Source organism: Polypterus senegalus, chromosome 15 (assembly GCF_016835505.1).
Source record: "Polypterus senegalus isolate Bchr_013 chromosome 15, ASM1683550v1, whole genome shotgun sequence".
Taxonomy (NCBI): Eukaryota; Metazoa; Chordata; class Cladistia; order Polypteriformes; family Polypteridae; genus Polypterus; species Polypterus senegalus.
Window position 1 is genome coordinate 27543029 of NC_053168.1, and position 25352 is coordinate 27568380.

A 25352-nucleotide genomic window follows, 5' to 3' on the forward strand; every position below is an offset into this window, starting at 1 on the left:
AAACCCAATAGTGCGTGATAAATACACACAGGTGCAAATGGTAACAAGCGAAATGGAGAAATGCTGGTCTTTTTTGTCATTTGCATGTTACTGGTAATTAGGAGCAATTAAAAAACAAGAATACAGCTGTTTAAGACTAAAATAATCAATAAGGGTTCAAAATGATAATGGGCGAGACCAATAAAGTGAAGCAGAAGTGCTACTTAAGCAGTAAGGGCTTCTTATTAAGCAATTGGGTTAGAGCAAAAACCTGCAGCCCTCCAGGACTGTGATTGAGGACCCCTGCTATAAGCAATCAAACGTCCCCCTTCGATATCGTCAAATTGTAAATTCACTGTTTTGTCTCCAAATCCTCCATATTTCTCCAGCCCTGGCTCCTCTTTCTTGAGTCTCTGTTTCCGTCTACAGATCTGGCAGAGATGATTCCACTCAAAGCAAGGGGGTGCTGGGACGCCATTAAGAGCCCCGCCCATGTCACCGATCATCTTTCTCTAACACACATGCAGGTATCACATTGTAGAGCATACAGGGATGCAGTTGGAAGCCATTTGGACAACTAAATATTGTTTTCACCCTTCCCAAGAGTGCTGAGTCGCCAGCAGTTACTGGATTTTCTTTCTTTTCCTCTCTTGAGTTGCCCTCCACATGGCATGAAATACATTAAACTACAATTCCATTTATTTTAAATGAGTAGCCTCGACACTGTGAAAGTCTGAAAGGATTTTAAAATATAAAAATGCTGTTATGTGTGTGTGTGTTTTACATATGCTTGTCATAATTTTTGTATAACGGTGTCTATAGCTACACTTTCTGATTACCAATGTTAAAGAAGTCCCATTTATCTCATCTTTTAAATCAATACTGAAACCTCATTATTTTAGCTAGCATACTCATGTTAGAGCTGCTGCTGAGGTGGTTTCATATTGCTCCTTTACAGTGCTTTTTAATTAATTGCAGTAATTGCTTTTGATTTACCATTACTCAGTCCTTCCCATTTTCTTTCCTTTCTTGGCCTATGCGGTCCATCTTGGAGTGAACGCTTCATCACATATGATGGACCTTCTTTTCAGACGTCTTGTAACCAAATAAAATTTCCAGTTTTGCCTGAACTGGGACAGTTAGACTTAGCACTGTGTATATGGTTACATATTTATATTTTTTATATATTGCATATGTTTCTGTTTTTATGATGGATTTCATTTTTCATATTATATTTGCAATTATTGAAGAGCACAGAGAGCTTATGAATGGCAGTACACTTAATAAGAAATACATTCAATTGAAGGGAACAGATTGCCTTTGTGCCACAAACCACTGCTGGATTTTCGGTTCCCAGCTTAGACTTAGTTCTAAAAATATTATGACATAAAAGACTCCTCTTAACATTTTTTTTGCAATGACACACATTTGAAAAGAGATGTATCTATCAAAAAGAACCTTTTTCTGGCTGACTTTTTCTGCTAACCCACCTTTTTTAGTTTCCGCACACATTGCTCAGATTTCAAAATCGCACATAATGCAGATTCGGAAATTAGGAATCAGACCCCTTCACTCTGGACACTTTTTTGTGTTGTAGATTTCATTTTAAATGGGTAAACTTACCACTTTTCCCATCAGTCTGTTCTCAATAACCCATAATGACAAAGCGAGAACATGTTTGCAGAAATGTTTTCAAATTTATTAAAAATCAAAACTAAAAGTATGCGGAAAGTGAAGGCGTCAGAATACTTTCTGAATCCACTGCATATTATGTTATTTAGAATGCATGTTCAAAATTAGTTTTTTGTTTAAAATGCTTTTTTTTTGTGCTTTATATATTCAAAAAATCACTTTTTAAAATTTTGCACAATGATTTAAATACATTTACAGAGACTTTCCTCTAGTGCAGTACATTTACTTAAATAATCTATCACCCTACACCCTACAGTTCTTTAATGGCTCTCTGAGGTTCTCTACTGGGTTGTGTGGTTCTTTGTGGAGCCATTGCTTAACAAAGAATCATTTCAATCTGGAAAGAGTTATTTGCAAGTTAAGCTCTTTCTTTGTGCTTTGAAAACTTTCTAAAATGTAGAAAAAAAAATGTAATGTAATGTAGGTTTACCTGGCAGAATGCTAGCAGATTAAGAAAACCTGGACTTAGCCTGTGTTATTATATGCAGCAGGAGTCCATTTAAAATGATCTGTTAAAAAATCTCTTATCATCTAATTAAGATTATTTATGAAGTCTGTTACGGCTCTAAATAAATACAGTATATTCCGGAACATTCACATGGCTGGGTCTGTTGAGAGCCAAAAATGTTTTCCCTATGGCAGCATTCTGAAGAACCACTCAGGCACCTTTACTTTTAAGAGTTTCAATTGAATGATTTTACCTGACTTGCATTTTAATTGTCATATTATTTCGTTAATCAGCAATAAGGAGAGCCAACAGATGACCAGGCTAACATTTTCACCTGTGTCTTTCATGCAAAATAAAATATCTAAAATGAAAAAATGAAGGGTGAACATTTGGAAAATGCAGTTTAATGTAGAAAAGTTCAAAGTGCTTGATGTGGGCAAAAGGAACGCAAATACAGGACAGGAGACACTGTCCTACAGGAAGCAATAATTTAGGGGTTTACATCTGTGCAGCATTTTCATCCTCTAAGCAATGGGTTAAAAAGGCAAATAAAATGTCAGGTTATATCATAAACACTGTTGATAGTCCTGCCACGTGCAAAAGTTCGCTGATGACACTGCTATTGTGGGCTGCATCAGGAGTGGGCAGCAGGAGGAGTACAGAAAGTTAATTGAAGACTTTGTTAAATGGTGCGACTCAAACCACTTACACCTTAACACCAACAAGACCAAGGAGCTGGTGGTGGATTTTAGGAGGCCCAGGCCCCTCATGGACCCTGTGATCATCAGAGGTGACTGTGTGCAGAGGGTGCAGACCTTTAAATATCTGGGAGTGCAGCTGGATGACAAATTGGACTGGACTTCCAATACTGATGCTCTATGTAAGAAAGGTCAGATCAGACTATACTTTCTGAGAAGGTTGGCATCCTTCAACATCTGCAGTAAGATGCTGCAGATGTTCTACCTCTTCTACGCGGTGGTGTGCTGGGGTGGCAGCATAAAGATGAAAGACGCCTCACGCCTGGACAAACTTTTTAAGAAGGCAGGCTCTATTGTAGGATTAAAGTTGGACAGTTCAACATCTGTGGCAGAGCGACGGGCACTAAGCAAACTCCTGTCAATCATGAATAATCCACTTCATCCACTGAACAGTGTCATCTCCAGGCAGAGGAGCAGCTTCAGTGACAGACTTTTGTCACCGTCCTGCTCCACTGACAGACTGAGGAGATCGTTCCTCCCCCACACTATGCGACTCTTCAATTCCACCCGGGGGAGTAAATGCGAACATTAATTTTATTTTAATTTTTTTCATTTTTTTTCATTTTTATTACTATTTAATTTAATATTGTTTCTTTGTATCAGTATACTGCTGCTGGATTATGTGAATTTCCCCTTGGGATTAATAAAGTATCTATCTATCTATCTATCTATCTATCTATCTATCTATCTATCTATCTATCTATCTATCTATCTATCTCAAGGCACATTATATCGCACTATATAATGCACTAGTGAGACCACCTTTGGAGTGTTGCATGCAGTTGTGGTGGCCATGCTGCATACAAGAAAGACACAGCTGCGCTTGAAATTTTGTACATCCATGTGCATCCAGGACTTAAGGACATGTTCTACTTTGACGGACTCGGAAAATTAAACCTGTTTAGTCTCGAGCAGTGAAGACTGTGTGAGGACTTCAAAATTCTCAGACATTGATAAAGTGGATGCAGCAGAATTCTTTCAACAAAAGTGTGAATCATGTACTTGAGGAGACCAGTGGGACTTAAGAGGAAGTGCACCTAGGACGGAAGCCAGGAAACACTTCTTTACTCAAAAAGCTGAGGGAAACTGCAACAAACTTCCTGAGACATGTAGTTGAGGGAGAAATCTTGACAACCTTTAAGAACTGTCTACATGAGATATTGGGACAGCTTAGCTATTACCTAAACAAACAAGCTGGATGAACTGAATGATTTCCTCTCGTTTGTTCGATTTCTCATGTTCTGATGTTCTATATTGATCTGCTATGGTCCGCAAAGTATCTAGATTGTGAGCTCAAAAATAAAATCAAGAATATCAGTTTAAGTCATGACAGGTGTGGCAGAATACAAACACTAAAAAGCCATAGAATTAACAGATAACTAGGAGATTGCCTGGAGTGAAAATGGTGGCCCTCCAAAACTGTTTGAGTCTCATGTGTTAGTTGGTCATCTGCTGGTTCACTTTGTACTGTACATCATTATTGTTTATCAACCAGTTAAGAGAAAAAAAAAATTAGACAAGAACTGTAAATAAAAATTAAAGTAAAAGATGCATGTTAAATTAGCAGCAGTAACTGGTTACTAGTTAAGAAAGTGGCTGGAATGAAAGCCTGCAGCCACTGCGGCCCTCCATTTTCTGAGTTTGCAGCCTCAAACCTTTGACATTCCTTTTGCCACAAAATAAATAAATAAAAACACAGAATCAAAGCTTTGGAGCACAGTCTTCAGTTAAATGGTACATGTTGGTCAAACAGATCAGTTACTGAAGTAATTCTGTTCCAGATTTCTTATAATCAAGTTCTTATGACATCATTCCTGGATCTTGAATTATTGTATGATCATATGAACAATATTGTACACTTGTGTTTATGTTAATAAATTTGATGCCTCACACCTGCACTTTCAGGTTATTTTATTTTCTTTATCTTCTGACAGTGGAAATGCACTACAGATACTCCTCAGCAAATAATACCAGAGGCTTGTCTGTCCATTTATTATACGAGGCACAACTGCATTATAAAAATCTGTCTTATAGTACAATGCCTCACACCATCTACCTGTATGTCTTGGATTCAGTCCCTGGCCTGTCGTTATTTCTTGTTTCCTTCTACAGTTCTAAGGTATCAGTTAGGTTGATGGACAACAATAAAACATCACAGTATGCACTGAGATGGCTTCTTGTACAGGGTTAGTTCTTCATTTGTTCCCTCTGCTGCTAAAATAAGAATTTAATCTCTGAAACTAGGAAATAAACATGAAGAATGGATTAATTTTTAGTAGTAGCGGTCTAGGATGTTCTTAATAATAAGAGTGTGCACTAGTATCATCATCAGAATATTTATATTAAGTGTAGCCGCCGGAGTGTAAGGCGAGATCAAGCACAGGTAAAATGCGTGCCAGAAGAAATCTCTGAGTCCAAAGGTGCGTTTTAAAATATTTAGTGAAAATTCAAAGCAAATAATCCACACAAGAATAAAGAAAAAAGTTTTTAGAAACGTAGAATAAAATGCAAAAAAAAAAGAAAAATGTATCTTCACTAAACTTAGCTTTTCTTGTAAACCTTTAGTTATTTCTATACTTAAAAATTCTTAACTTCTTATTCTGTGTGCTTTAAACGTATGGCGCAACACTTTCGATTAAGTGCTTTGTCTTATATGTTTCTTAGCACACAAAACACGCACACAAGGTACGCAATGCTCAAAAGGCACTGTTTGAAGCCATGTGCCCTCTACACCTTACACATGGAAAGGCTGATCACTAACTGAGAATAATGTTTAGTCAGATAAGCTAGAAATAGTTAGTTAGAATATACCAATTCTATTCAACTGATGGGGGTTATAGGAACCTCCCGTAGATTATGTACTATCATGTAGTAAAACATTTACTGTATGAATCTTATGTAACTAGGAAATTGCTCTTACATTAAGTAAAAAGTAAGCTGCTCTAGCACTAATACAGTATTTGATGGACCCAGAACTTTCACATAACTCCTTATATCATAACCAATTGATACATTTGTTTAAGCCAAAATATCCCATTTAATTAGACTGGCGAATTCAAACCAGGACGTTTGATGTAAATGTCTATTGCAACAAATGTAACGTCCAGGGCCTAGTCCTGACTTTCATCCAATGCTGCCCAAATAGATATTCAATTCCCTGTTAGTCTTTACTGGAAAAACGTGCTTATAAGGTATTGATGTTTAATATAAATAATAACAAAAATAAAGAAGAACAGCTCAATGGTCAGGCCTGGCACCTTAAACCCCAAAGACCAGCATTCATTTCCCAGCTAGGTCATTGTAGGAGTACTCTTACCAATTGTCTCTCTTTTCACATGATGTTGCTCCGTTTCTAAAATTTATATTCTAAAAATGTACAAGTTACTCCAGTTGGTGACTCAGTTTGCCTGATGTATTACGTGTTTCTTAGTGTCCCCTGTAATGGACTGCCACACATCTGGGGACAGGTTCCTGCCTTGCACCCAGCACTGCTCTGGCTTCCCATGACTGCAGTATTAATTATTACAGTGAAAGAAGCTGCTTTTTAGTCATCATCAGATAGACACAGTGCTAGTTAAGAAAATATAAGGGTTCAAAATTTGTAAACCAAAAACAAAATAAATAGAATTCTGTTAAGAAGTACATCCTGATTAGAAGTCAAATATCCAGGAATGCTGCCCAACCCCTATGAACCTAAATTGCATGAATAAAAAATATCAGCAATTATTTTGCCATAATTACATGAAACACCTTTCACCTTAAAAATAAAGAAGTGGTTCTTCAGAGTAATACCATAGGGGAACCATTTTTGGTTCGCAAAAGACCCATCCACATGAAGGTTCCAGAATTTTTTTTTTTTATTTATATAGATCTGTAAGAGACTCCACATAGTAAATAGCCATAAAATGATGGTAACAGATTTGTAAAATACCAATGGATCATGAGTTTTAAAGGACTCTTGCTGCATATGTACAGTAACAAAAACTAACTTCATATTTTCTTAATCTGTTAGGATCCTGCTAGGTAGCTTACCATACATTAAAGATCTCAGTTTTTTTGGGGTCTTTTTGGCATATTATAAAGTTTTTTCAAAACAGAAATAACCAACTTCACACGCAGAGAACCCTTCCCAGAATTAAATAGTGCTTGGTCAAGCAATGGTTCAATGAGGAATTACACAACCCAGAAAAGAAAGCTCAAGTGCCATTAAGTCTTTCAGGGCTGATGCTGACTTTTGTCAAAAGGAGGACTGTAAACTGTGACAAAACCAACCGTTAGGTTTTAGTTGGACTCTTATTGCTAGAAGGAAAGTGAGATTCATTGGTTTGACCGAGATTTCCTGCGCTCGCGTGAGTAGCAAGGCGCAAACAACGGCAAAATTGCCACTGACATTTGACGAGAGATCAAAGCGAATGCATAAAGCAAAATACTCCTTGGACGACGTTTTGCCTGTTATCTCTGAACTGGACTATGACTTGTCGGACTCAGATTTTGATACAAGTAATTGAAAACGAGTGTGAGGTTCCAGCTTCAGCTGATTGGTCCCCAGCTAATTGTTGTACTGACAATGTTCGCCAGGGAGGACTGCCACTTAACAATGATAAGAGATAGAAACCAGATTGCAGTGCACCGCAACTTTGTCCCAGCCACACAAAGACAGCCTGGCAGCAAGCTGGCCGCACATTCTTGGCAAACTGGCAGCCACAGCATGCAGCAACAGACGTTTTATGTTGATTTCTGTGTGAAACCATTGCTTTTCAGAAACTGTGTTTTTTGAAATAAATGTTCAGCCCTCAAAGAGTTAAAGAAAGAGTATTTCTATAAGTGTACACACCTTATAAATTGACACAGGTATACACTGAAAACACTGTTTTGATTATTTCATGTGATTTTTGTATACTTTTTGGTGCTGAATTCAAAAATGAAAAAAAATTCACATCATGTAGCATTTTTTCACAAAACACATTTTTTAGTGATCATTTATTGTTTTTATATATTTTTGCCATTATAATTAATTAATTTTATTTAAAGATAATTTATTTGAATTTAATATTTTTTAACATTAATAATCTATGTTTAACGACAAACCGTTATTTTTTTTTAACAGTTATTAATGACAATGAGTCCTGTTGCCTCATATGTGGGGACCTGAAAGTTCTGTGTATCCTGCTAGGTCAGCAGTCAGGGCTTACAAAATTCCCATGTTTCCTCTGTGAGTGGGACAGCAGAGCCAAAACGTGACATCGGCTTCAGAAGGAATGGCCATCTAGAAAAAAACCCCAGCTTAGTGCCAAAGCATTATCAGGCCTAGCTTGCTGGATCGAGATCAAGTGCAGGTACCAAGGCTTCATATTGTGTTTATCTTAATGAAGCAGTTCATGAAAGCCCTATCAAAAGAAAGAACCAGTTTCATCTGTTTATGCTGAAGGTTTCTGGGTTTGTCTGAAGCTAAATTGGAAGAGGGCATCTTTGCTCGACCTGATAATATAAAACAGGTTTCTTAATTAAAGAATTAAATGTTGTGATGAACAACCTGGAACAAGAGGCTTAGCTACCATTCAAATAAGTACTTTCTAAGTTTTTAGGGAAGAAGAAAGATCCAAATTGTAAAGAAATTGTGAAAAAAATGCATTAGTAAAGTTTAAGGATTTGGGTTGCAAGTCTCAAACTTCACTATTTGGATTTGCATTTGGAATTTTTTTCCCTGAACATTTTGGAGCTGTGAGTGAGGAACAGGGTGAAAGATTCTAGGATGTTGGCGGTCAACTGCTGGATGATTCATAGGGATACACCAGAAAAAGGGCACAAATGACAGGCCACCAAACAAAAAAGCGAGACGTGACAAAAATTAGAGAAGTTATGTGGAAGTCATTGAATAGGTCTAGGTGTTTTCTTTAGATCAGCTGAATAGTTTCAAACTAAATAGATTTAGAACAACATTGTATATAAAAATAAATTGTATTGTTAATTTAAAAGTCTTATCAATTATGTGACATGATGGAAACACTCTAATTATATTCATAAACACAAAATAAAAATAATTTACAATTAAAATATTTTTTATGAATTTAATTTTTCAGACATGTGTCATATTGCAGTGTCTTCATTTGAGAATAATCATGGCACCTACTCACTATTTGGTGAATGTATTTAATAATGTATGCAGACACTGTTCCGCGTCCAGTTAATATGTTTTAACTGCACCAGTGTATAAAAAAACTATAAAAATAACAATTTATCAATTTATTATATACTAGCTATATAAGCCCGTGCTGTAAGAAGCCCAGGCTCCTAGAAACCATGGATCCTGGCACTTCAATCGATCACTTGCATCAGTTGTGTATTAGCGGCTAAGTGAGGTTCTCTTTCCTTGGTGGTTTGGTTTTGCCGATGTGCTCACCTCCGCTGTCTATCAGGGTTCTATCAGGGTTCACTCTACTTAGAGGTTTCGTTTTGACAATTTGCTTGCCTCACTTGTGTATTAGAGGCTAAGCAAGTTTCTCTATGGCGACAGAGTTGATTTCTTTGAGCTTCATGCTGTAGCCTCGCACTTCCGGGCCAGACAGACACACACATAGACATGCACATAGACATTTATATATGATATATGATATTTATATATGATATATATATATATATATATATATATATATATATATATATATATATATATATATATATATATATATACATACTGTATACATTGTGGTGGTCGATTGGGGCCCTTTTGGGGATTGGGATTGGGTTTCCAAAGTCCAGTGTGAGACCTTCCGCTTTCAGGCAGTGAAGAACTCCTCTCCGTGGGGGCGGACAGAAATGATAACCTTGGCTGGTTAAAAAGCGAAGCGGGGCTTCCCGCCCTGCTTTCATGGGGGCGGCACTGTTATGAATGTCAAAATATGGGTCACGGGTGGAGGTGTTGTCTTTTTAAAATGGCAGTGGATGCCAGGGGATGACATCGGGGTAGCACCTTCCCATTCCTTTCCTCTTGTTGTGTTTCAGGATGTACCCATGGACCTAACAGCATCAGCTCCCCATCCTAGAAAGAACAATCCCTTTCGGGACAGGGCCGCTTCACCCCACATGACTCAGCTGAGGGAGGGGCAGTGTAGTGAATGGTTGGGCCAGGACACCTCCATGCTAGGAGGACTGGGGGAGCCGGCCTATACAGAGCGTTACCTCCCCAGGCGTGCTAGCTCCCCTGAGTTGCTGCGGTGCCTAGGATTCCCACTGGGCTTCGTGAGAGTTGGTGTTTGGTGCAGCCCTGCTGGGATCCGTGGGTGCTGCCAGGGGGTAGTGTAGCTGCTGCTGGGCCCTATAGTGCAGCTCTTCCGCCACACCTGAAAATAGGACATCAAGCACCTGGAGCACTTCCGGGTGCATTATAAAAGGAGCCAGCAGCCACCACTCTGGGAGCCAGAGTCGGGAGGAGGGAGACGAAGCTTGAGGATGAGTAGAGGAGAAAAGGAAAGGGAAAGGGTTTTGTGTTGTGCTTGGGACTGTGTTGAGCTTGTGGGAACGGGGAAGGCATTGTCAACAACGTAAAAAGAAAATACAAACTCAAGTGTGCTTGAACTTGTGTCCTACGCCTATCTGTGCCATGATTAAAATAAATGATTAGAGAGTCAGGATACTCCAGATATGGTGAGTGACTGCAAGGGCTAGGCTAGTAAATAAAAATCACCAGCTGTTTCGTTCAAATCCATTTTTTAACAGTCAACATTGGGATAAAGCAAATCAAATGAGGAGGAAAAAGTAGGGATTAACTTTAGTGACAGGACTGACGCACCGTGTACATAGCAACTTTATAATAATGACACCAACACCTGCCAACTGCTGCAGGCTCACCTTGAAGAAAACTCCTTAACCTGTGACCATCGAGATTTCAGCAGCAAGGACATTTAAGAGGTATTAAGGTTGGTTAAAAAGAACAAGAGATAAATCATTCTAGCTTTATCATAGTATCTAGGACTTGAGAATGAATGGCCATAAGCTTAATTTTTAATAAACCAACAAGGCCGAATTGTACATTTTTCTGCTACTGTGAATGCCATGCGAGACACATTTATTGTGTAACTGTAATCAACTACAGAATAAAAACCTTTACTGGTAGAGTACAGAAAAGTGAAAATATTCAGTGAGCTCAGGTAGCAATAGGAAGGACTTTTAGAACTTCAATAATAAACTTTAATTATTCATTTGGAAATCACTGTAAACTGTTCAGAAGTTTAGGGATATCCCTGTGTAAATTGTGGCACGGTATAGTTCTACATAGCAGCCATGATGGCCAGCAGGAATGTTGATGGTTTGCAAGGAGGCACCTGCTGAAACTAAGAACTCAAAAGGGAAGACTCTGTAGTGCCACAAAGGCTGTTGTGCATTTTACATTAGGAATGGTCATAGTAACATCACTTCAAGAGAGGCATGTCAAATAAGCAAGCTAAGGTAGCAGTGGAGGAGAGAATTAAAACAAAACTGAGTGTCATTATGAACAATCCTCTCTATGACACAACAACACTGAGGACTTTCAGCTAACGAATCATTCAGAAGAAGTGTGCCAAAAAATGCTACAGGGGCTCCTTTGTACCAACAGCAATACGCCTGACTGGGACTGCCAAGTCAGAAGATTTCCTTTTTAGTCATTCCGGTGTGTTTTCAGACCACAATGTGTAAAAAAGCCCAATTTCCTCTTTGCGGACAAATAATCTATCTATCTATCTATCTATCTATCTATCTATCTATCTATCTATCTATCTATCTATCTATCTATCTATCTATCTATCTATCTATTTACCTATCTAATTCTGCGTGTCATGCTCTTTTCTTGCTCTCTTCAAAAATGGTTCTAAAATGGCTCTTTACTGGGTTTTAAAGTAGCCATCCCCTCTGCACTTCAGAACAGGTTACCCAGGTTATTAATGTTTTTCCTGTTGGTACTTGGATAGGAGACCGTCTCGAAAAAGCTTGCTTGTGGCTAGAAGAGGTGTTGGTGAGGCCAGCAGGTGGTGTTTACCATGTGGTCTGTTTGTGGCTCCCAATACAGTGCCACACTGTAGTGACTGGAACACTGTACTGTAAACATGGCACCATCCTTCAGATGAGGTCCTGACTCGCTGTGGTCATAAAAGATCCCTGGTCATTTCGATCCCCTGTACTTTATTGGCTAGCTGTATCTTTCACCCCTTCAGCACCCTAGTGTGTAGTGAGAGTACTGACGCAAGCATGGCTGCCGTCACGTGATCCAGGTAGATGCTACCCATGGGCCTGGTGTTTGAAGTGCTCTATTGAGTACATTAAAAAGTACTATATAAATGTAATTAATTAGTTAGGTTATTGTGTGGTTCCTTATAGAACCCTTGGCTGACAAAGAACCATTTCATTCTAGAGGGGGTTCCTTGTATATGAAGTTGGTTCTTTGGGCTTTGAAAAGGTTCCTAATATGTGGATATACAGAAATGCTTAATGTATAGTAGGCTGACTAGCAAAGTGTAAACAGATCAGCTAAACTTGAGCTCAGCTTGTGCAGCAAGAGCCCTTTTAAAAACTGGAGCCCATTGGTATTTTACAATTCTTTTGTCGTCTGTTCGTGGTTATTTAGGAAGCCTGCCATGGACCTAAATAAATAAAGGTTCTTTCTGAAACCTTCATGGGGTTGGTTCTTTTGGGAAATCATCAGAGAAAAAGTACTTGAAACGGCCTTTCTGTTAAACTAAGACATTCTGACTTCATTTTCACCAACACATCTGAAATACAGATGAGATCAAATAATATTAATTTTTTTTTTTTTTTGCTTTCTGATAACAATTTACATAAAAATGTCTTATTTCTGTGAACCAGATATTTACATAAGACTTTTAATCTGTTTAACTATTTTTTGATCTTTAGATAACATTATGAGACATATTGGAAAATACCATTTATCTTTGTGCTGATTGTTATAAATTAGGAAATATTTAAATATGTTTTGTAAATGAACCTAACAGATAAAGGAGGCTGTTCTGTTTGATTCCTTCAGTCTTCTCATAGAGAGCTCAGTTGCTGACATGGTGTTGTACCAACAGTTTGGTGTTAATAAGGGATGTCCACCTTGAATTTTATTTGTAGCGGTGACTTATGACTATACCTGTATTACTGAGAATTTACCCTGGCAAGACCAAAAATGGTTCCCTTGTGACATCTCTCTGAAGAACCACTCTGGCTCCTTTATTTTTAAAAGTGTATTTCACTTTTACTATAGCAGAATATGATTAGAATGCAATCTAGCATAAAACAGTTTTTACAGTTGTGAATTAAGCTTAAATTATACTGTGTAAAAAAGGCACAAGCAGAAATAATAAAGTGCACTGGTGGATTGTCATATTTCATATGGAAGATGGCATCATGAAAACTATACATTCATAGCTTCTTTTTTTAAGTTTTAAACATTTTAAGAGGCACAATCTGCATCTCCCACTGTTAAGGGATGTCCATTTGTAAAGCTTTTCTTCCAAATGTGACGTCTTAACAACTTAGCCAAACTACCTAAAAATTTGCAATGTCCCTAAATAAGACATGTGATGATATTAAAATCTTAAAATAAGTAAAAATATATTTAAACTCAGAGGGGAAAAAATGTTTAAAAGACTTGACAAAGAACACTGCTTAGATGAGCACAAAATTGCAACATTTCTGTTAAACTATAGACTAGTTGCTTAGCACAGTGCTTTGCACACAGTGCTGACTCATGCTTCCATTTCTTATTTATTTATACTATGTAATTTATTTATCTTTCATCAGTCAGGTTCTACTTCAGAAGATTAAAATATATACTAAGATTTAATTATCTAAGTCTGAAATCTACAGCCTTTTTAATTTAAGACCTCCATCACTTGTGTTAGAATCTTGTCAGTGTATATTTGTCTGCTACACAAAAATACAGGAAAAGCTCATTGTCAGTAGAAGGAGCTCTCCTTACCTGCATCACCTCCTACTAATTGGTGTGGATGTATTTTTTTCTGAAAGATGTGTTGTCGTGTTGAAGACAAAATTAACAGATTTTTAAAAATTAGGCTTGGTTTATGTTAGGAATTGTATCATACAGTACCCAGTATTAATGGGTGTTCTTTGTTTATGAATGTTGATAGCATTTACTAACATCTATCTATCTATCTATCTATCTATCTATCTATCTATCTATCTATCTATCTATCTATCTATCTATCTATCTATCTATCACATAAGGTCTTTCACATCTATTTTCTACTCCCTATCTATCTATCTATCTATCTATCTATCTATCTATCTATCACATAAGGTCTTTCACATCTATTTTCTACTCCCTTCTATCTATCTATCTATCTATCTATCTATCTATCTATCTATCACATAAGGTCTTTCACATCTATTTTCTACTCCCTATCTATCTATCTATCTATCTATCTTTCTATCTATCTATCTATCTATCTATCTATCTATCTATCTATCTATCTATCTATCTATCTATCTATCATACAGTGTCTTTCACATCTATCTTATCATATAGTGTCTTTCACATCTATCTATCGATGTGTCATATTTCTGGTATTAATATTTTGTCTTGGTGCATGTGTAGGTTTGAATCTTGCATTTTGAAATGCAGCCAACCATAGACTGCCTCAGTTAGTTTTGTTATAATTAATTGAGTATGACTCACAAATCCAATCCAGAATTATTACTTTATGCACTAAATTGAATTTTGGACTAGAATTACATCACCTGTCATAAAAACACGCTATTTAAGACGAGAGATGTATAATTTGAAACACGCACACACATAAATGAATTTTCATATTTTCACAAGGAAAAGTAAGATGAGGTATACACAAAGCTGAAGAGAATGTGTTTTCCCAAGGGTTACTGCATACATTTTTATTTCAGATAGGTGTTCCTCGATACGATAACAAGAGGACTGCCCCCCGTAATTCTTTCCCGGTTTTGTTAAATGTATATATAGTCAAGCTGTAACTGGCCTTTTTGTAATCCAACTTTGCGCTTTATTTGCACGGTCTATTTTAAATAAAGGGAAGTCGGTCAAACATCCATTATCTCTTACAAAGCCGTCGTTCAAACGTATAAGTAAACTTCCACTTTGCGGTTTCGTCGCACATTTTAAAGTGTGCAGACAGATTGATTAAGAGATCTAAACGGGCTCGATGTCTTTAAGGGTTTGGTAATGTATTATGACGACCGGCGTCCCGTTCAGGTTAGATTACTAAAAAGCCAGTCCACAAATGCATGGATGCAACTAAGTACATGTTTTAATTATAAGTCTATATATCTAGAAACAAAATGAAATGTGGTTGTGCGTATATTACATTTATCAAATGATGAGTTGTCCTGTTGATACTGTAGTATTATTTCCTGGGAAAAGGAATTTGTTCCTGGTAACAAGCTCCTTGCTGTATACAAAAAAGCGTGTCCATTAAGCAATTACAGCAGCAGGCTCTTGTTGTAGCACATGTTTAATGGTGACTGACAAGTGAGAGCTTTGTTTGAAGTATTATTTAATCTGAAAACATTTGAGATCTGAAAGCAGACGCCTAATTTCGAATATTGTTCCTTGTGTCTCTGAGACACTTGTTAAAGAGTTTGATCGCAATACCCGTGGGTTCTTAATTATATACGCAAAATGCTTTATTTGCTGTTATAATTGTGACTGTCTATAGTAGGTGGATAAGCAGCACGCTAGGAGGAAGCCTGCAGCGTTCATTTTACTCTCCAAACCTAACGTGTCCTTACAAGTACGAGCACAGTTCTGAGGGCGTTATATACAAGAAAAGGGTGGCCAGATTTGCGAATGGCTTAACACGGCGCCGTGTGTATAAGATATTTACAGGGATTATTCAAAACCTCGCCTGAAAATGCACAACAACGATTATATTAGTCATTGCAGCAGAAATGCTAATAAGATTATCGATTTTACCGTTTTTAGAGTTAATTACCTGCCTGCTCTTTGCTGATGAGAACCTTAAGAGAGATAATATTTAATCCAATGTAAGCTTTCAAATAGCCCCCCACCACCGATATCGTCAGCCTTTTTTCCTTTTGCTGTATGCTTGTGTAGGCAGGAAAAAAGTATGAGAGAGCGTGCTTCGATGTATATATTTGTATGGCGCTTTACGCGCTTTTATTGCGGCATGATTAGGAAAATAATATAAAAAGTTATCAGTACTATGCAAGGCTAGAGGCCTGTTGAAGAGTTTTAAAAAATCAGAGCCAAAACTGTAAAGCAACAAATAGAAACAATAATGAACCTCTTTTCCAGCGTCCAATATAAAATAAAAATAAAAAAATTGGATAGATATTTTTGACTACATAAAGTTGACGACAACTACTGTCCTGTGACGTCAGCAGGGACGCTGAGTTCTCGGCGGATCTGCCAGTTGCTACGTGGCTTCTGTCTGCACGAGGCCGCCGCGATTCAGGAGCTGTCCGTTCAGCACCCGGCGCGCAGCCTCCCTGGCTCAATTGAAATTACAGCCGAAAAGGGAAAATGAGAAAGGGGTGTAATGGTCTTTCTTCATTGTGTAGAATTGTATCAATTAACGGGAAGGTAGCTCGATTTATATTCAATCTAAAAAAAATTTACGTGGAAACGGGTACTGAGAATTATGTGCTGAATATGGGCAGTAAAGTTTATCTAAGGCACCTAAGGTATATGGCGCTAAAGCTTTCCTTATATTTTTAAATATTGCCAACGCGTGAATAAAGCAGAAAAATGTATTTCATGCAATTTCATTCAAAAAAACTGATAGAAGCGTATTTTTAAGTAGACAATTTTATTTTCAAGTTAGTAAGTTTGATGTATTGTATGTTTTTCTCTACCTAAAGAGTTGCAAGTGATCTAAAGCGTTTGGTGACCTTTAGCTCAAATGTACAATCTAAGCCACGGCATCCAAACTGACACAGATGAACCGTAAGATATAATCAGCAATGTTGCCCAAGCCAGACGCGTGAATTGGCAGCAGTGACTCTTTTTTCCCCGAGGTTACCTGAGCTAATGCACGGATTTAGTATATTCAGAAGAACACATTTGTGTTATAATCTACAAGGCATATCATTTCTCTCAAAGCTGTAGGGGCTCGTCAACTTGTAGAGTCAAGTCGGAAGACTGCAGCCCGCAGTACAAGAAGTAGAATGAAATAAAATCGACTTTCATATAAATGGAGCTGTGCACTTGAGCGGCTTAATAAGACGAAGAGGCGCACCCATTATGTAACATGTTATCCGCAACAGCGGGAAGGTTTGACTATCAGGATGCACCTGTCAGTGCGACACATGCAACTCTTCACAATTTAATTTCCACCAGTTAACTGCGGGCATCTTATGCAAAAAAAGACCACTATATCACGTCTTTTCTGATTACAGTGAAGATTCATGGAAATAATAATGCAAGGCGTGTATTTTTCAAACTGTTGATATGCTTAAGGTTCAAAGCAGAGTTCATCAATCAACAGTCGGAAAGTGTATCCCACCTTCTAAATCCACCTACACAGCAAACCAGCCTTACAATGTACAGTGCAAACAAATACGCCAAGCCTATCTGTAATCGACTTTAAAAGGAGTTCGGTCTGTTTGCTTATTTAAATGAGTTAACCTTTACACAACCCCTCCTCTCGCACACATACAATACATACAGCATGAACACGCACGCGCGCGCGCGCGCACCCCGAGCGCAACAGTGTGGTTTAATTACTTTCAACTGCACCTAAAAATACTGCAGCAGAAACTCCAAAATGTCAGGCGGCAGTACTTTTTTCATTATTAGTAAAGGCTATAACAAGATGCTAGCATGTCTGTATGGCCGTAGCGAGGTGTTTTAAACTATTACACCGTCCTCCATTTTACATAACTCACTTTATCGGATTTTAATAACGGAATACAACAAACGATTCGACGGGGGAACCAACGAAGAGACACTGTAACTACAGTATCCGGACAAAGTTGCACTGTTACAATTTATAAAGCGCCTTCAGCCTTGTAAATAAAACAACCCGTCCGTTAAGAAAAAAAAAAATAGAAATAAAAGTTGCACCTCCTTTTATCACACACTGCGTAAATCCGGTAATTTTTTCAACAGCAAACTTTAAACGTCCACTCACCTATAGTTGTAATGACTGTGATAGCAAAGTAGAAAGAGCCCGCAAATTTCCACTGAACCCCAGCTCGGTGAGGCTCGGCCTCGACAATGATCGTCTCCAGCTGCCGGTAGTCCTCTTCGCTAATATTATATTTCCCTTGGAGACGTTTTTCCTCGGCCTGCAGCTTCTCATTCTCCCTCATTTCAAAATCCGACTCTAGGGCATCGAACACCGCTGCCCCGACCAAGAGATAGGTGAACGTGCAGATGATCAGGGACAGGGTCCGCACGTTCTGCCGCTTCATGGCCACCAGGAACCGCTGAGTGAGGGGCTCATGTCCCCTCGGCTTTTCCAAGAAGGCGCAGCAGCAGCTGGGAAGGTTTTTGCAGCTTTCGGACCCAGCAGGGCAAAGATCGTGTTGGGGAGGGCGATGGACACTGATGTGGTGGTGAATGCAGTGGTGGTCCCTGTTCCCGGCTTCCTGGTCGTGTTCCTGGGTGGAAGAGAGGCACAGCAGGCTGCTTGATCGCCGGGACCAGGTGCCCTGCAGCCGAGAGACTCTGCGCAAGACCTGCCCAAACCAAGACGTCCCAGCGCGTAGTGCCATCAACAACCAAAGAGAAATCAGCCCGAAATCTTCTTTGATTTAGCCTTCTTTAGTTTCAAAAATAAAGCAATGACAAGCTCACAAATGCACAGAAATGGAAGAGACATACAAAGGAAGAGATTATCTAGGCATGTAGCGGCAGTCCAAAAAAAAAAGAGAGAGAAAAGCAACCTACTCCTATGGAGTTGGCATGTATGCATAAAGAGACCCCAGCAGCACTTTGATGGATTTTGGAAAGCAATTCAAACATCCCATTGGCAAATTCAGCTGAAAAGGAAGATCGTCGCAAAGCATTTCTTTCCGAACTTTTTCCCGCAGTTAGCACCACTTTATTCTGGTGTGCTTTCCTCCATCAGGACAAACTGCAGCCTTTCAGAAAACAACTCCGTTTCTAGAGAAACAAATATTGCAGACGCAAACCCGAACGTCCACTGCCATTAAAAATTAAAACCCAAGCAAGGTATATAACACATCCAAAACGGAGAAGACTAAACGAGTAGGCTTTCTTTTTCTTCCTTAATGCTCCCCCTATAGTCCCGAAGGCAAGCTGTTGAAAGAGTTAAAGGTAACGCAGCAGCAGATCTGATAACTGCAACTCACTGGATGATCTCCGAGGGGGTCTGTGATCAGAGGCGAAGATCCTAAATTAGTGCGCGCAAGAATTACATACACGCCACATCCAGAGAACACAAAAAGCACATTCGTGGAGGCAGTCGCTTACCCCGTTCTCTCTGTGTCAGTTAGCGCTCACGTTTTTAAAAATTCACGATGCAAGCCGCGCTCAGACAGATTATTTGAAGGTTTAAAGGCAATCAGGCTTTCTTGCGTGCGCCGTCTTGTCTTTTAGGTAGCCAGTCTAGTCCCCCACCCCCTTCTGGATTTCCAGTCTGGATAAAATGTACATTGTAGCAGCCTCGGCAAGAGTAAATCAACCTTAGAAATTGGTAAAATGTGCACTAGACTGGGAGCCTCGAATAGATTTTCTTGACTTGATATCCGAATTCCCCACTGTAACGTTAAAATGTAGCTTCCGAGATCGAACACAGGAATCAGTGTCATTTGTATGGATATGAGCTCGGTGGCTGGTCACTTGCATTTTCGGGCAATAAAAATGCATCCATAAGCAGGGGGATCGAAATGAAACTACGGAGACGTATGTCTGTTTCTAGTGTTTTTTGGAGCCATTATAAATTGCACCTGCGTTGTAGATGCAGTATATTAACTTCCACTTAAGAGACATGCATAAGACGCATCGTGACAGTATAGATGGATGAATTCATGGAAGTCTCCAAACACATCTTTCGGTCTAATTGTGCAACAGCCAGCACATATGTAAGTGTCGTGCTGGTGGCAGCGGGGTTTATGATGGAGATTATTTTTAGGATGCGTCTTAGTTATGCTTGGTTCGCGTCTTTCTATTTAAAGCCACGGTTTCCTTACTTTATCCAGTACGACATGAGTGCTGAAAAAATCGCATCCCGTGGGCTTTTCACTGTCAAGCAACCCCCCCACTACCACCACAACCCCATCACCTACTAGCTGAAGCTTCTCAGCACTCCTAACAATCAGCATATTGAATAACTGGCAAGAAAACACTGCACGTGCTAATTGCCACAGACCAGGATCGAATTACATATTCGTACCATGTATGACTATCTTCTGTGTGTGTGTGTGTGTGTATGAGAGAGAGAGAGAGAGAGAGAGACGTGTGTACACCTTAATACAAAAAATAAAAAAATAAACATATACAAAAGAACAAACCCGATTCAGCGTCTGGACAGCGCCTAATCACCAAGCGCAAGGTCGTAAACAGCAGAGGACAGAACGTAAGTCCACCGCAGGACCTTTTCGCGCATACACCCACATTCAGAGCCAGTTTAGAACTGAGAGGTGGCTTAACCTGCACGTCTGTGGGGATGTGGAAAGAAAATCAGAACACACCCGTCTATATCTATCTATCTATCTATCTATCTATCTATCTATCTATCTATCTATCTATCTATCTCTCTCTCTCTCTCTCTCTATATATATATATATATATATATATATATATATATATATATATATATATATATATATATATATATATATATATAAAAATAGTATGAACAATATATACACATAAATGCATCCATCCATCCATTATCCAAGCCACTATATCCTAACTACAGGGTCAAGGGGGTCTGCTGCAGCCAATCCCAGCCAACACAGGGTGCAAGGCAGGAAACAAACCCCGGGCAGGGCGCCAGCATACAGTATACACATAAATACAGTAAATAAATATATATGTATATAGAGGGGGATATAGATATTTGCATATATATATATATATATATATATATATATATATATATATATATATATATATATATATATATATATAGTATATAGATATAGATATCCATCCATTATCCAACCCGCTCTAAAGTAGATAAATCATATAGAGATAAATTATATTTTTGTATACATATACTGTATACACTACCAGTCAAACATTTGGGCACACTCAAAAATCTTTATGTTTTTGATAGAAATGGATAGCTTTTTTCATCAAGATATCATTAAAGTAATTTTAAAATACACAGAAGACATTCCTAGGTTTTTTATTGACTATTAATGCTTGAAATGTCTACATTTAATTTATTTATTATTCACATATAACTGCAAATCCCCATCTTCTGCAGCCATTCCTTCAATGTCATAATGGTTAACTTCCTATCCTATCCTTAATTAGACATATATACAGTACATGCTGATAGGTTATTAGAGAAACCTTTCTAACTGCATTAGCTCTCCGGAAGCCTGCTATTGGATGACTGGAAACTTGCTAAGGGCAGATTTCACATCAATAATAGAAAGCTTGTCTTCATACAGAGAACACTGAAATGTGGAATAAATTACCGAGTAGTATATTGGGAAAAAGGACTTCATGGGCCCTTCAGATCCTGACTTGATGTTATTTTGAACAGTCTTTATGAATAGGATGGATGAGATTATTTGACTGAATGGCCTGTTCTCATTAAAACTGTCCTAATGTTCTGAAGGCATAAAATATATCCTACCTTTCTTCCTTCTTTCCTTTTAATTTACAGGGTCATGTGAGACATTACTAAATCCAGAAGCACCCAACCCTGATCAACACACCAGAAAACTGGAAAAGCATACTAAGAGCTGTTAATAATAACAACAACAACAACAACAACAATAATAATAATAACAACAATAATAATAATATGCCACCAGTCTAGCGTTACAACTTCAGCATATTCATTTTCCATTACAGGGTTATGGGTTTCCTGACAGCACTGGGTTAAAGGCAGTAACCAGCACTGGAGACAATGCGTTTTGTTCACAGAGCGCATCACTTATACTGGGCTAAATTAGACACTCTAGTTAACTTAATATGCAATCTTTTAGATGACAGAGGAAACACGAGTATAAAGAGAGCCCATGCTGACATAAAGATAAAGTCCAAACATCACACAGACAACACATGAGCAGGGCAATAAACACAAGTATAAGTCAGTTTGAGATAACAGGGCTAAGTGCTGAGTCACAGTGCCACCCTGTTGTTGCTATTATTATTATTCATTTTTCATCATCTAATTTCTTTACCCAATGTTATCCATTAGGAGGATGCAATGAGCTGAATTCTATCTTGGCAGCTTTCAGAACCAGGTAAAAAGCAATCTTGAAGTGATTGCTAGTCATGTCCAGGACAGTAGGAAGAAAGCCCACACAAACGTCAGCTCCACATTGAATGCTCTCTTGCCACAAATTCAATCAGGTATATAGCATACAGCACCAAACATGAAATTATTATGATTATTATTATTATTAGTCTGTTGTTTTCTAATCTCAGCCAGCCTAGGGCGCAAAGTAGCAACAAATCCTGTATGTCAGTCCATCACTGAGTGAACACACACACCCACACCAAGTGCACATGAGTGCCAATTTAGTCCTAACCTGCATGTCTTTGGGCAGTGGAGCACCTGAAGGAAACCCACACAGACACAGGGAGAACATGTCAAGTCCACGCAGGGAGGACCCAGGACATGAACCCTGGTATTATTATTGTCATCATCATCATTGTTTCCATCCATCCACCGACCTGCTTTGTCCAACTCAGTGTGTGGGTGGTGGACCAGAAGAAAAAAGGAGTAAAGGGAGGTGGACATGACATACAGGTTAGCTGGACTGGCTTTGCTGAACTGTCCCAAGTGTGTGTGAGTGTGTTCAACCACATGATGGGCTTGCGCCCAATGCTTGCTGGGTTAGGCTCCAGCTGCTCCCGTAACCCTGCTCTGGTTAAGCAGGTTTAGAAGATATTGCTCATATTTGAACTACTTTGTTTTTCTGACTGTTTACACAAATCTGTAACTTTGTGTACTTATTATGTACTGTAATCAGCAAACTGTAAAGTCCGCATTTACATCTTGATCATGGGGAGTGTCTCATGGGTAATGGTTCAGGTTGCTTCAGTAAGGAAATGAATGCAGTGCCTGCTTTCTTTAGAATGGAAGAGTAGCCACCAGAGGACAAATAATGTCACTTTTGGTGTGATCACCACAAGCCCCGCCTCTTCCTGTCACCCGGATATTTAACCAACCTCACAATACCCAGAACCCAACATTCAATATTGGACCTGCTCTCATAAACACAGATCTCTATAACTAAAGTACAAACCAATGTGGCCTGACAAGCAATTCAATCCAGTTCACCCTGTTTGTCTTTATTTCAGTTCTGGAAATTACAAAGGGTGTTCTGATGGAGTAAAAACTCTGTCTTTGTCCTTTTGAACTGTGTGCTGGTACTCTATAAAGAGGCTCATATAAAAATAAACTGCACTTAATTTTCTTACATAAAAAGACTTTTAAGAATATCCGTCTTCCTCTACATTTGTCTGTGTTTTAGGGTTATAAGTTGTAAGTTTGCTTGACATATCTGAAATATTTTTCCATCCAAACAGAAATGCTAGTGTGAGTTTAAGTGGAATATTTTTGACAATTAATTGCTTCCGAAACTTTATTAACATTTAGGTGAAAATTGAAGACATATTAAAGAATATTTAATACATACATTTTACTAACCAGACATTTTAAGAACAGTTTCAGGAATTTTAGGACTATTGGGCTATACTGTTTTAATGACTACATAACTAGCATAAACTTATCAATAAACTTGCAAAAATACATATTAATAGATCTAATAAAATAAATAATAAATATTTGATTATGCAGTAAAACATATTTGTTAAAAATGATGTGCACAAGGACGTTTTGTGTATGCAAATTGATTAATGTATCGTCCTTATTTGAATTTTTCCTTCTGCAGCATGGAGTGTGACTGCCCATGCTAATACACTGACTTTCCTTGTACAGGGCAACATGGGAAATGTCGTCATGGATCCTTAATTGTGATAATAATTGTCTTTTTCAAAATAGATTACTTTCTTCTGAAGTTAACAAATTATTCTAATTGGGACGGGGTAGGGGAGGATATCCTGGGACACAGCGTGTCTTGTTTTTCTAAAGTATGCAAAAGGTGAAACCGGTGTCAACAAATGCAAAAAGGAAATGTGTGTGTGTTAAAGGGAGGACATTTCATTACCAAGTGGAAAATTTTTCCTATTTATGAAAGGTTTTTAACATTGATATAAAAGGTCACTTTCATTAAAAGAGAGAAAAGCGGCAGATAAGACCAAGACAGGAAGAAAAATACACAAAAGATTGTGAGATTGGCATGTACTTAATTAAGTAGTTTTTGGTCAATAAAGAAAAGATCTAAAAAAGATAAGTGCAAAATAGATTCAAAAACCTAAAAACAACACTACCAAAGAGGGTAGGGCAAAGTCTAGGATCTCCTGTTGAGCATAAACTGAAATTGCTGTTCCTCAGGAGACCACGTTCCTTTAATGTGGATAGTGACATCCTTCACATCTTCAACAACTCTGTGATGGTCAGTGGGATTTTCTACACTGTGGTGTTGTGGGCTGGTTAATCAATTCAAGAGAAGCCCACCCAGTCAACAAGCTAATTAAAAATGCAGACTCAGTTATGGGACGCAATCTGGAACCCCTGAATGTCGTATCAAAGGAGAAGAAGTTAAAACTGAGTGCCGTTATGAACAATGCTGTACATCTTCTCTCTGACACACTAACACTGGGGACCTTCAGCCAATGAATTATTGAGCTGAAGTGTGTCAAGTTAAAATAAGGGGGCTCCTTTACACCAATGCCTGTATAACGCCTGACTGAAACTGCAAGTCAGAAGTTTTCTTTTTTAATTTTCTTTCTTTTTAGTCATTCTGGTGTGTATTCATACCATAGTGTGTGTGTATATATTGTTATATCTATTTATATATTTTTTGGTTTGGTTTTGGTAAAAGACATATTTCCCACTGGGGAAATCTATCTATCTATCTATCTATCTATCTATCTATCTATCTATCTATCTATCTATCTATCTATCTATCCATCCATCCATCCATCCATTCATTTGTAGTGGTCTTGACACTATCAACTTCCAGACAGTGCTCAGAAGCCATTAAGAAGGCTAACAGAGTGTTAGGTTATCTAGCATCCCCTGATGTGTGGAGTACAAGTCCAAGGAGGTTCTGCTGAAGCTTTATAACACACTGGCGAGGCCACATCTGGAGTTCTGTGTGCAGTTTTGGTCTCCAGGCTACAAAAAGGACATAGCAGCCCTAGAAAAGGTCCAGAGAAGAGCGACTAGGCTGATTCCAGGGCTACAGGGGATGAGTTATGAGGA

At 38.4% G+C, this 25352-nt stretch overlaps 1 protein-coding gene across 1 annotated transcript in view; it reads right to left on the bottom strand.

The window, feature by feature from the left end:
- kcnk9 (potassium channel, subfamily K, member 9) overlaps positions 1–19097 on the bottom strand; it is a 314147-nt gene extending 295050 nt beyond the window's left edge. Inside the window, exon 1 of the mRNA XM_039736872.1 lies at positions 17997–19097. Within this exon, the coding sequence (XP_039592806.1) occupies positions 17997–18582 (586 nt within the window). The 5' untranslated portion in view covers positions 18583–19097. The remainder of the gene's footprint in view (positions 1–17996) is intronic.
- Positions 19098–25352: the final 6255 nt, after the last annotated feature.